Raw genomic sequence first — 12,995 nt, forward strand, 5'->3', positions numbered from 1 at the left:
GAGATAGGTCTGGTCTCATATCTGGAGAATGAATATATAGGTTGTTTGAAGCTGGACTCAGAAAGATAAGATTTTAATTAGAGCCTTTATAGTGCTAATTTTTTATTGTGACCTTAGCTTTCATCCACATCTGATTCTGAGGTCCTGATCTGAGTTTTCTATTGGAAGCTTCCTTTGTAGCAGTTTTATACTGCTTTACACCTAGCAAGTAAATTATTACTGATCTTTTCTGTCTGCATTCTTTAGATATGTTTTTTAATGTTTCTGCTTGAAGTAGTTTATGAAAGCAGCTTAAAGAATCTCTCTATAACAAGGTTGGGATGTTTTTGGTTTTGTTTTTTTTTTAGACCACTGGTAAGGAAAACATAGTACTTTCCAGTGAAACTAGGAAAGAACTAGCCAAGCAAGCCAAAGTCACCAAAGAGGAGAGAAGAGCTCAGATAGATGAAAGGCACGGATACTTGACTTCAAGATTAGCAGACGGGATAGGCTTAAGTGAGCAGCAAGTGGAAGAGGCCATTATTTCTGATGACAAGGTAAATGTTATTATTATTATTGTTGCAATTGTTATTGTTATTATTATTAATTTCCAATCTTTTGAAACTACTTTACAATCAACTACAAGTCTAATTTTGTTTTTAGTTTCATCTTATAGAACAATTCTTTGCCGCTGATGGACTTAAAAAGTTGCTCTTCTTTTACCAAGATGTTTTGCAGGTATGTTTCTGTAAGTACTTCTGCAAAAGCAAAGCTGCATTAAAAAAAATGCAAAATTCAGAAAATCTTCACAGAGGTTTTTTGCTATGTATGCCAATGTGGAAACAACTTGGTTCTCGTTGTTTACATACTGCCATCTCGGCTTACGTGAAAGCAGGAGAGTGCCCATGTGGTATGGTTTGATACTGTTTTCACAAAAGAAAACTTAAAAGTGACCAAGTAGGTTAAAAATCCACATTTCAGAAATTATAAAGGTAATTAAGGCAAAGTATTCACAGCACTCAGAGTTTAAGACACTAGATTAGCTAATACAAATGTTACAAGAAAGAGGGAATTGTCTCTATAAGAATCCTTTTTCCATTTCCTTCTGTTTTAAACTGCACCAACTCCACTTAGGACAAAACACTGATTCAAGAGGGCAAAAAAAGATGCACTTTCCTTCTAAATTAAGGTAGCTTCATGTTCAAGTCTGTCCTATACTGTGGAAAATAGCCTTAAGATTGAAAAACTCTAACGAGAAATAAGGTAATTGTAGTCCCTAAAATGTATTCCTCTCACTTTCAGTTTTGAGGAGAAGCCTTTTCATAAAAAGCAAAATCATTTATTCCTCTTTCAGTGACTGTGTGATATCAGAGGGTGCTAAGGGACCTTGAAATTGGCAAACATGCCTGCTGCAGGATTCCTGCACTGCAGAAGTCCTTGCTCAGTCCTCTCAGGTTATACGATTGTGGAGCCATTTTAGGGTGAGCTAAGTCACTATGTGGTGGTATTTGAGATTTATTGGGGAGAAAGTCTGATTAATAATGCTTGATCATTATTTAAGTGCAAGAGTGAATTACAGATTCATTATAACCTAGATAAGTTAAAAGAACTTTTGAGTGTTATGGGAATTGCTTAGAGGCTTTGCAAAGCACAGAATGTGCTCAGCTGTCAAAACAGTTTAATCAGTTTTTACTTTCACTGGGACCATGCATGCACATTTCAGGGATGAACATGTTGTTCTTTGACATAAATCAAGATGAAACTAAAAATCTTGAAATTGTTTTCCTTAACTGACAAGCCAGAAATAAATGCCCAGCTCGAGTTGAGTGAAACCTTTCATTTCTGGATTTAATTTTGTTTTATTTTGGTCTTTTTCATCATTAAATCATGAATTTATGAACATCTTGTTGCAAAAGCAGCATAGCATAAGAATAAATATCTCTGGTGGAAAGTATGAATGCCATCTCTAGCATCTTTCACCCCATCCTGATGAGTCAAGAGATCTCATTAAATTCACTGTTCTGTCAACAGTATGATTTCAAACATATTGGAGAATTGGAGATTACTCAGGGGTGGTGTCATACCTGGTTTGCTCTGTTCTGAGCCATTTTTGGCCATTCTTGGAGACAAAATACTGACCAGGGCAGACTGCTGGCCTGGCCGACTAGGCATGTTCTCACCAAGATTTATCAAAGATCCTTTCCTCAGTGCTGCTCATCTCTCTCTTCCACCAGCTTGGGTGCACGATCTTCTCTTAAAATGCTGCATGGGGGTTAGAAAAGGCTGATTTGGAATGGAAGTAGGAAGCCACAAATTTAGTCTAACAGGAGATGAACATTTTGGTTTTTAGGGGGTGGCCTCTCCTCAACCTGAGAGAGAAATACACCTGCAGGCTTCTTCCACATTATTTTCCTGTTACATCCTTCCAAGTTTCAACAGATTATTTTCCAAAGTGTGTCAGAAAATCAGAAGGAAGAAGGTCTTCATTAGGCTGAAACTTTTTTGTTACTTCAAAGATAAGAGGTTGTAGATGCATCTCAGTGGAGAGAGAACAGAACTGACAAGGCTTCTCAGAGTTTTTCAGAGTGATGTATGGTTAAAGACATGGACAGAAAATGAATTTTTTTTTGCACTTTTTGGCAGGCTCCAGCTGACAGTGTTACTTGCGAACTCACAACTCCCACTCACCATTACATTATGACTGCAGACCAGGCACATGACTCTTTCTGTGAGACATCCAGTTTGTTTCCATGGAGGAAGTTGCTTTAGGAAACCAGATTTAATTTCATTATGGTTTTTTTGAGATATTTCCCCCCTTTCTTCTTTGGTATTTTTGCTGAAAAAACAGAAGCATAAAACTGTTTTCTGGGGATTGTGAGATTCTTGCAAAGCTTATTCCCTAAATAAAGCCAACCTTATTATTTCTGAGAATAAGTAAGTCAGAATGATCATAGTTATAATTCACATCGTTAAATAGAATTTGGTATTTGTGTGATAATTTTTGTTTTATTAACCTCTTATAATTTAATTGCTAGCAAAAGTCAAATGCATCACTGAGTCCAGATGGGTCAACGAACAGTTTACTTCAGAAGAAGTTATTTATTACCATGGGTTCTACTGAGGTATGTTTGAAAAATTCATTAAGTGGCACTTGAAAAGGAAGATATTGAAAAAATGTAACATAGTGTCTAAGCATTATTGAAGAGTGTATTCAGAGCAGTCATTAAGAGTTCTGATTAATTTTCTTCTTTCCATCTGTTTTGGGAGGAATGAGATATACCATATAAAATTTTCTTTGAATAAGGCTTGGTGATGTCTTTTTTTTTTTTTTCCTCCCAATGAGCTTATATTAACATTGTTGTCTTAGAAAAGATGTAGCTGAAGAATTCTCTCTTATTTCAGGGAAGAAATGAGGTTTGTTCCTCTGCCAGTTGGACTAATTGAACAGCTTTTAAAATCTGTTATAGTTATTGTTCGATTTAATAGATTAAAAATAAACATTGCTGCAGTACAGATTTGGAACTTCTACATTACTTCAGTCCACTGAAAAGATGAATATAGATGTTAAAGAACTTTTTGGATCAGAAGTTGTTAGTAATCTTTAAGTTCCCTTTTAAAAAATGAAATAAATGTTAGTTCTAAGATGATCCATTTTGCTCTAAGTATGTATGGAAAGTGCTTTGTTGGAAAGATGAGGATATCCTTAGGGTTTCTTCTTCAGTTAATTTATCTTGTCAGATTCAGAAAGGCACTAGACAATCTCCTAGGAAGTTCTGTAAATGGATACTAAACTGACTAGAGAGGAATATGTCATCTACCAGCTCTCATAAAACAGTTCCAGGTGGTCAGGGAATACAAGAAGAACGGAGCCTAGGAAGCAGCCTCTCTCACAAGCTCTCCCTAGACTGCATTTTCGTAGTAGAGAAGCAATACTATATTGGTCTGCCAAGAACACTTTTTACATTCTTATGTCAAATGGAAAAAAACCTAGTATTTGACTGGGACAGATTTTCAAATATTCTACAAACAGTTCATGACCTTTTTGACTATTAAATATTGTAGACTTTCTTTTTAGCACAAAGTTGTTCACAAGTTGTTATCAACTTATTTTACTCAACAAGTTGTTGAGTAAATTACTTTTACTGTACATGTGTGTACTTGTAAACTGTATGCATTTTGTTCTTTTTACAGGACTTTACAGGTACCTGTGCATTTTTCCTAAGGACATCAGATAAAGCTATAACTGCATCAAATGTTTCCCAGGTCAGACCAAAATCATACAATGTTTGCAGTGTACTTAATATTTTCTTAGACCTTCATTCATGCAACAGAAGTAAGGAAAAGATGTGGGCAGTTATTTCATAAAAGTATCTTTGTTTAACATAGAGGTGCTTTTCTATCTGAATAAGTATGTTAATGTTCTCATTATTTGAAAATTGCCTACAGCATTATTATTAAAAACAAAATTTTAATTAATGAAAATTCATTATTAATCTGTCATTAAAATGCACATTTTAATGGCAGTAGGGAATAAAGACCTAAACCAAGAGAGTTTCTTTTAAGTAATGAGCCTCAGTTGTGGAAATGCTGTGTTTAAGTAAATGTATTTTTAAAACTTTAAAAATACTTGAAAGTAACTAAAGTAAGGTTTTCCTGCTCTAGTAGCTTTAGTAGTGTGTAAGAAAAGCACTATTACAGCCTTTTCAGTGATACTCATGTTTCTGGGAAATACTTGCAATAGAAAAGCATCCAGATGTTAATATCTAAGAAGTTGTACTGCTTCAGTTGGGTACCTGTCAGAATGGTTGTCCAAACTCTTCAGTTAGCTACCTTGATGCCTTCTCTCTCTGCTTCTCTTATGATCACTTTCTCCTGGCAGGGGCTGACATGTAAGTACATGTAAGTGTTGTCACACTTCATTCCTTATGTGAGGCAATATTTTTTGGTGCTATAAAAGGTAAAACAATCCCTAATTTTCAGTCAACCAGTCTTCACACTGATGAAGCCATAGCTCAGGCTCACACTGGATTGGCAGATTTTGGGTTATCTTGAGGAACTGTGTAGGAACAATTGGAAAGAAAACCTGAGAACCCCCAATAAATACATGGATTTATCCCTGTTTCTCAAGAGGAATAACTGAGTCTTCAGTGTCTTGTCAAAAGAATTGGATCAGCTTGTATGTTGACTTTTCCTGGAGATTCAGATGTCTAGAAAGGCTTAATTTTCCATGTCTTCTCCTCCCTGCAACAAATATAAACTGGCATTGTTGCAATCATCTGAAGTGGAAAAATAGAGGTTAGTTTATTTCTTCATTGCCCTTCTTTTCTTTTCTTCTGCTTTTGTTAGCATGTCCTCTTGCAGAAGGAAGTAGGTAGGAGTATTTCCTTGTTAACCATCTTGTGGGCATTGTCTGCCAGAGAACATGTTCACACATGCAAAGGAACTTGATCTTCCTTGTAAGCACTTCTTCAAGCAGAATGATGCCTTGATTGTCATCTGTAGTTTTTCCACTTTTTGAGAAAGGGCTTTCTACCTTGTACTCCAGTGGGATTATAATACTGTAACATTGTTAGGATGTAGTATTCCACCCATGAATAACAACTAAATGTATTAAATGCTCTTCTTTTGTATGCAAGTGGGAAAGTGTTAGTGAAATTAATAATCAATACAGCCAAGAATGTCGTGTTAGTGAAATTAATAATCAATACAGCCAAGAATGTCAAAGCCCCTATAAAAAAATCATTAGGAGTTGCTGCTCCTAAAACATGTATAATTGCCATCTTTGTCCAGGTAAAAGTTTTTTAGTAGAATATTCCAGGGCAGAGCTCAGCAAAACATTCATTATCATGAAGGTAAAGTCAGTGTATGTTTGTGCATTTCAGAATTTCTGAATGTGACTCCCCCTCTGCTAACAAAAGACATACCCAGAGCCAAAACAGCTAGTCAGTATGGGTCACAGGGAGCATGTGGCCCATGTTCAGGACATGTACCTTTGTAAGCAAAATGCCAGTAGGAGAAAGGCCAACCAGTCCATAATCAGATAATGTTGGGAAAAGATGCAATCCTTTGCTCCTTCCAACTTAAGTTTCGTGTTCTGCAGTAAAATGCCACTCACCAGTGCTGACTCTCACTGTCCCCAGCTTCATCAATTCACTTCTTGCCTCACACTGACTGGAATAGACTAGAATAAACTATTTCAGTTGGAAGAAACCTGTAACAACTACCTAGGCCAACTGCCTGACCAGTTCAGGGCTGATTGTGTTAAAGCATGTTATTTAGGGCATTGTCCAAAAGCCTCTTAAACTCTGACAGGCTTGGGACACTGACCATCTTTCCAGGAAGCCTGTTCCCATGTTTGGCCACCCTCTTGGTCAAGAACTGTTTCTTGAGCACAAGTTCATTAACAACGAATCGGAGAGAACCATGCAACTGAAAGAGGGATTTCTTTCCTTATACATTTGTTGTCCTTTTCCAGGCATTTATGATAGATGGAAGCTGCTGCTTTAAAAGAGAAATCTAGACATATAAGATTAAATCCTAAGATTAATGAATGCATTGGTGATAAATGGTTAGTATTAATGGGTTGCTTGAGTGTTGCTTCAATACGAGACTGAATCTTCTGGTGGCTCAAATTTAGGGGAAAGTATTGGAATTTCCAGTTGAATTTTAGTCTGTGTCCAATCCAGATTCCTCATGGAACCGATGTAGTTATATATATATGATGTGTGTATGTGAGTGTGTGTGTGTATGTTTGCCATGTCTGAATTTCGTACAAATAGTATAATGTAGAAGTTTATATGCACTCTGCTAAGTTTTGTTTCTTCCCATAGGAGGTGAATTTTGGCGTATTTGACTGTAGTAATGGAAATATCCTTCAGGGCCTGGAATTTTTCTTATCCCAAGTCATGATACCAGCACTTAAATCCCAACAGGTAATCAAATAGTCTTTTTTTCTCAAGAACTTGTGGAATTAAAACAATTGGCTGATGCAGTCCTGTTTGTGCCTCAGCTAAGCATAATACAGGCCTTAATCAGAGTAATGCGATTTGTATATAAGGGTTTGAAATTCATATCACTATTATTTTCATGCAATAGCATCAGCTGTAATGCTCATGACAAAGGGGAACACAGCATGGCAGCCATACTAAGGTGAAACTGTGATGACAGAAAACTAGATTAAGTTTGGACTGAAAGATGTGTCAAGTCCTTCTGGCAGCACAAGGAATCAGTCCATGATTTTATTCTAGGGCATGAACAGCACACACTGTATCACAGCCAGAGTATCCAGCTTCTTTGAGTTGTGCTTGTTCTGTGGCACTCACAAAGCATCACAGTTGGTTCTGTTTCTTCCAGAAGTACATGTTCAGAAGTAGGAAGTATAATGAAGATCAATGTCTGTCAAGAATGATGGTGTCATAAGCTGCTGCCATATGCTACCATTTTTTCTCACCCAGGAGCAGGAAGGGAGATTAGAAAATTTTTTTCTGTTTAGAGAGAGCCAAATCAGACTGGGAAGAAAAACCAGACAAGACAGCAATTCATTGTGAACACAGTGAGAGCAGAAAGATATCTTTATTTCTTGAGAGCCTCTTGCTTGTTTGTCTCTTTTTGTCTAACAGAATTATTAAACCAATGCACATTTTAAAGTATTTATGTTATAGTACAGGTGAATGTATTTTAAAGGGTGTACTGACAAACCTTTATATACTGCCATGACTAAGAAACACCTCTCTAACATTCTGTGATTCTGTGATAAGATACCTTTTGTGTTCAGAAAACAAAAGAAGATGTGATCCTCATTTTAATATTTTTTCTCCATAAATCATAAAATAATCAGAACTGGGGTGCTGTGAAAGAAGGCTTGAAGAACAGCCAGATACAAGACTTTCTATACTCAGTGGATACATTTGTAGATACTTTGTCATCATCAAGACAGAATATAGAAGATAAAATTCAGCTCACAAAGGTGGATATTGATATTTATCTTAGCAACTTACAGAACCCCTCTGACTACATAACCGCAGGTGAGTAATTTCTAAGACCAGCAAACACAGTGGTTCTGTTTAGAAAATAAATGTCATTAGTAAAAAAATACTCTGAAGAATGAATTCATCTACCTTGAGCTATATAAATTTTTCAGCTTACTCTTGCCAGCTCATCTGACTGCGTAATCATAAAATCATTGATCATTTGCCTATTGTTTAGTTCATCGATCTTAAAGGATTAGGTAGTTCCTTGACATACCATGTATGCAGTGGCCTGTGTTCCTTCTAGTTTGCTGGTCAAGTAGTTGTTAAGTGAAGCCAAGCCAAGATGTATTTATTTAAAAAAAAGACAAACAAGCCCCCAAAACCCACTTATATGTGTATATAAGAAATATCATCTCTCTTTAAAACAATAGCTTTCCACTGCATGGACTTTCAGAGTGAAATAATGCCAAACCAGTAAATTCTTTTGCAATCCCTCAGCTTTACATGAGTCTATCAGAGGGCAGCTTCCACACAAGAACTGATGACTCTTAAGATGGGACAATAATGTTACACAGCTGGAAAAGTTCTTCAGATCTATTTATTAGTACAAGCTTCAGGAGTCCTAAATATAATTAACCAAGTTAACTGGACTCTTTCTGCTTCAAGGGCATTCTAAAAGATATACTGACTTATAAATTATAGGGGGGTTGTGGCTGTCGATAATGGTGTACATTACAATACAGAATAGGCTGTAAGAGAAAAGTGAAGCAAGCCTTATGAAGTACAAGCATAAAAGTATACACATAATAGTTAATGCATTACTTGGACCTCTGAAATATGCTTTTCCCCAAACCACATCACTGCATTTTTTGCCTCATGAACTCATTACGTTTTTACCTGCTTCCATTTTGAAGGAGATGCAATAGTAACAGAGTAGGTAGATACAAATAGCATGTGTGTGCATCTTGTTGTTACATTCTTAATCTTTTCCTTGTGTTGGTCACTGATTTGAATACACATAGCTTACAAAGCATCTCAGTTTATGTTTGACAATGACATTTCACTTCTGTAGCTAAAAACCTGTATTTATTTCTTGATTTTTATAAGACTGTCCCATTCTATAATTTTGAAGGTAGTAACAGAGAGGTCACTGAGAAACTTGAAGAAGCGGTCACAATTTGGATCAAACAGATAAGACAGATTTTGGTGGAGAGTGAACAAATGAGAAGAGAAGCTGATGACCTCGGTCCATCTGCAGAGCTGGAACACTGGAAGGCAAGAATGTCAACATTTAACAGGTTAAATTCTTGCATTAATTCTCACAGATTCTAAAAAAAACCCCAACTTTTTAAAAATAAATGTAAATTTTCATTCCAAAGAGAGTATTAAAAGTGTTTCTTTCTTCAAAGCCTTTTAGATGAGATCAAGAGTTCAAGAGTAAAGAAAATTATAAGTATTCTTCAGGCAGCGAGATCAAAGACATTAAAGCAATGGAAAGAGCTGGTAATCACTATGTTTTAATAAAAAATTTAAATTAGTACAGTGGTGTACTTGTAACACAGAATGGAACACAATGTTAATATCATTTTCATTGTTTATACTGTTTCTGTGCTGTGGTTTATTATCCTTTTGTTGAAACATAACACCGATGATTTTTTAAATTAAACAGATAACTTGAAAAGAAGTCAATGCTTCTGTAATGTGTCTTTCATTAATGTAGTGGGCAAGAGGGTTGTGCAAAAGTAAATGAATGCAGCTATACAACATGTTCTGTGTCTCTCCGGCTATACTGTGTGCAGCCCAACTGTAGAGGTGTCTAAAAGTTTGCTTTTAGAATGATTGACAGCTGGATTTTTGTAGCATAGCTGCTACTTCAGATATGTGGAGAACTTTAATGTATACTTAGTCAAAAATGTAGGCAAGCCAGAAAACTAAAATGATTCTATGATACTGTGAGAATAAGCTGTAGACCATGCACAGCCAATCAGACCTCTCAAACACCAGAATCTTTTAGTACTTAAGATGGTATTCTGCTGTTTTGAAAATGGACCAGGAAAACAGTGTCATCTTACTGAGGTTTTGGGTATGTGCTTAACATATTTGAAGACTTTTATGATAAATGGAATATGGACAAGAGTGTCTGTACAGAGCCAGTGCAAGCCAAGGATGATGAACTAGATTTCTTTCTTCATACAGAATTGCCTCCTAAATACTGCATAGTTCCACCTATCACCGACAAAATTATATAGAGGGATTAGTTGTGAATTTGTTTTCCCTAAATCCTAGGAAACACCCTGGCAAATTGTAGCAAGGGTACTGTGCTGAAACCATTCTAAAATGTAAATTAGATTATCAAACCCACACTATTGTACTTCTACCAGGAAGGAAAATCTTTGGGAGTCTAAGTAAGGATTTCCTCTAAGACATACAACATGTTGCTGATTACCAGGTGGATCTTACCAACTTTTGCTTGTAAAAGCAATTATTCCTTTTGTAAAGAAGAAATGGCTTACTGGGGAGAACTTCTGTGAGAAAATAGTTGCAAGATGGAAACATAGTCTTGTGATACCCTGCATTGTAAAAGAGCAAGAACTTGTTCAGTACACTTCAGCAGTATTAATTCTTTTTTCTTCCCTCAGGATGGTAGTGTAACAATTGCTGCCAATGAAGCTAAAGACAACGTGAGATATTTATATACATTGGATACATTTTTTTGTCCACTTACCAAAGCTTCACCTGTAAGTAGTAATCTAAAGGCACTTAACATAAAATTCAGAAAAGAAAGGAAAGAGTTTTGCTTCTAAAGAGATTTCTTCTTTCATTATTTAACTGCTATGTTTAATGGTCAATGAACAGCTTCACTGCTTTGGCATTAGTAAATTGAGTTTGCAGATTTTGAATAAGCCAGAGATAATACTAATTTTTGTGTAGGAGGCAGGAGTCATTCCAGAAGATAATTGAAAGGCATGAGAAAAGTAAGCAAAAGATTATGTTTTTCCCAACCTGATACTGAGGTGAATTGTCTTTGTGAGGCTGGGCCTCACATACAGTGTTTCTTCCTGTCTCTGTGTTCAGTTAGCAGTTATTCACGATTATTTTAATGCAAATATCCTAAATAAATCTTAAGCCTTCAACTGAGCTGAAATTGGGCAGCTTCCACTTATTTTGCAGATTAAAGCTGTTTCTCATGAAGGTAGCCTGTGTTTCTTGTCATCCTGATTAAATTGATAAAATTTATTTTCATAACCATGTGGATCTCAGAGTTAATTTTTTAAATGAATTTGAAGATACAGCCACCAGGCAAAACTCTTCAAGCTTTTTTTTTTTTTTTTTTTTTTGTAATATTCATCATTCTGCCATAATTGGACTTTGAGACGCTATACTTCTTTTTTTTTTTTCTCCTTTCTAGACCTGTCTGTTGTTCTGAGTTCTCAGTATTTCTGGCTTGCATGCTTTTCTGTGGATTCTATAGTTTGGTATCCTCAGTAAGAGATTATTGTTGCATTGCCTCCCTCTTCTTGATTTCTCTTCTGTACAGATCTAGGTGAAACAAAGGCCAGCTTTCTTCTTGTCTTTCCTACATCCAGCCAACTCTTTTGTAGCACTGCATGATTTTTTTTTCCTTAGGTAGCATATTCCTTTGCAAAGCAGACTACAGCACTTTTATGTACTAGAGGCCATGGCCAAAAAGTATACAGTGTCTGGTTTTGCTTTAGAAAATCCCATTCAGGAAAAAGACCTACTCATTTATTCATTAACTATTCCCATTTTTCCCTCTTGATCATAGTGTGTTAGGTCCCTGCAAATGCATTGGATGCTCCATTTTATAATGAGATGTCTAGAAAAACGTTGTGTTGCAATCTAAAAGAAGTTTATCCACTGACAAATGTATTCCCACAGCTGTTACATTTTCCATTGTGTTAATTTTTAGGAAATTTGAATGGCTGACTTTTCCATTTGTTGTAGGTAACAATGATGGAACATGTACCCAGTTTAATGAATACTATCTGTATGATCTACTGTACATCACCATACTACAACACATCAGAGCGCATGACGTCGCTTCTTCTTAAGATCACGAATCAAATGATTAACACATGCAAGACTTACCTATGTGAAGGTGTTTCAAAAATCTGGGATCTGGACAGGTGACAGAATTTTGATAATTTCATCTTCTTTTGTTAACATTGCAAATAAAATTATAGATTGGTCATCAAGATTATTAAAAGGTAAATTTAAATAGTTCCTTGTCCTCCCACCAGACATTATTTCCCATGTTAATTTTAAGCTTGTGACTACTCATATTGCACAGAATGTAGTACTCTGCAAAAAACCTAATGTACCATATGTTGTGCAAATAACTGGTGTTGAAAACCATGTAATGTATGTCAGCATATATCACTGAATATTTTGGCCCCAAAACACACTCAAGCAATTAGAACTGGCAACTAAGGTTCTTCATAAAAAACCTCCAAGGACAAACTAGTAAAGTTTATAGGATGGGATTTGGACTTGTGTTTTCTGAGTACCCCATGGAGGATGCTATATGACCAAACACATGAGGAGTGTAAATGATGCTAGTGAGGCACCTTAAATTCAGGTTAGACAAGCTTAGGACTAGTCTTGTTCTTCTCTACTGTTCTTGTTCCATCTATTATTACAGCAAGAGTCCCTGTTTCTCAGCAAATGTTAGGCACTATACAAAAAAAGAACAAGAAACTTGCCTCATCTCTAAAGAGCTTACAATCTAAAACATGAGAAGAGCTAGCAGTCTGAAACATAAGAAGTGAAGCGTGAGATGAGAGGAGGAAAGAGGGATGGAGAAAACCCAGCAATCATGCAGTGCTGGCCAGCTGGAATGACAGTGTTTTCAGCAAACCTTTTGATGCCTGTGGTGTCTTGTAGGCATCACTTCTTTAGCCTACATTTCAAGGAAGGAATGAGTTAGCTGCTCTGTAGCTACTTGCAAGGAGCTGCTCCCAAGTGCTACAGCATAATCAGTAGCACAGAAATGTTTGTATGAAATGTAACAAGTGGGTGGTGAAT

General features: G+C 36.2%; 1 protein-coding gene across 1 annotated transcript in view; it reads left to right on the top strand.

Moving 5' to 3' along the window:
* Positions 1-3,086: 3,086 nt before the first annotated feature.
* LOC128967635 (dynein axonemal heavy chain 5-like) overlaps positions 3,087-12,995 on the top strand; it is a 149,822-nt gene continuing 139,913 nt past the window's right edge. Inside the window, exons 1-8 of the mRNA XM_054381818.1 lie at positions 3,087-3,101; positions 4,171-4,242; positions 6,810-6,911; positions 7,817-8,003; positions 9,082-9,247; positions 9,359-9,452; positions 10,589-10,687; positions 11,916-12,097. Of these exons, the coding sequence (XP_054237793.1) occupies positions 3,087-3,101; positions 4,171-4,242; positions 6,810-6,911; positions 7,817-8,003; positions 9,082-9,247; positions 9,359-9,452; positions 10,589-10,687; positions 11,916-12,097 (917 nt within the window). The remainder of the gene's footprint in view (positions 3,102-4,170; positions 4,243-6,809; positions 6,912-7,816; positions 8,004-9,081; positions 9,248-9,358; positions 9,453-10,588; positions 10,688-11,915; positions 12,098-12,995) is intronic.

This window comes from Indicator indicator, chromosome 6, assembly GCF_027791375.1.
Source record: "Indicator indicator isolate 239-I01 chromosome 6, UM_Iind_1.1, whole genome shotgun sequence".
NCBI lineage: Eukaryota > Metazoa > Chordata > Aves > Piciformes > Indicatoridae > Indicator > Indicator indicator.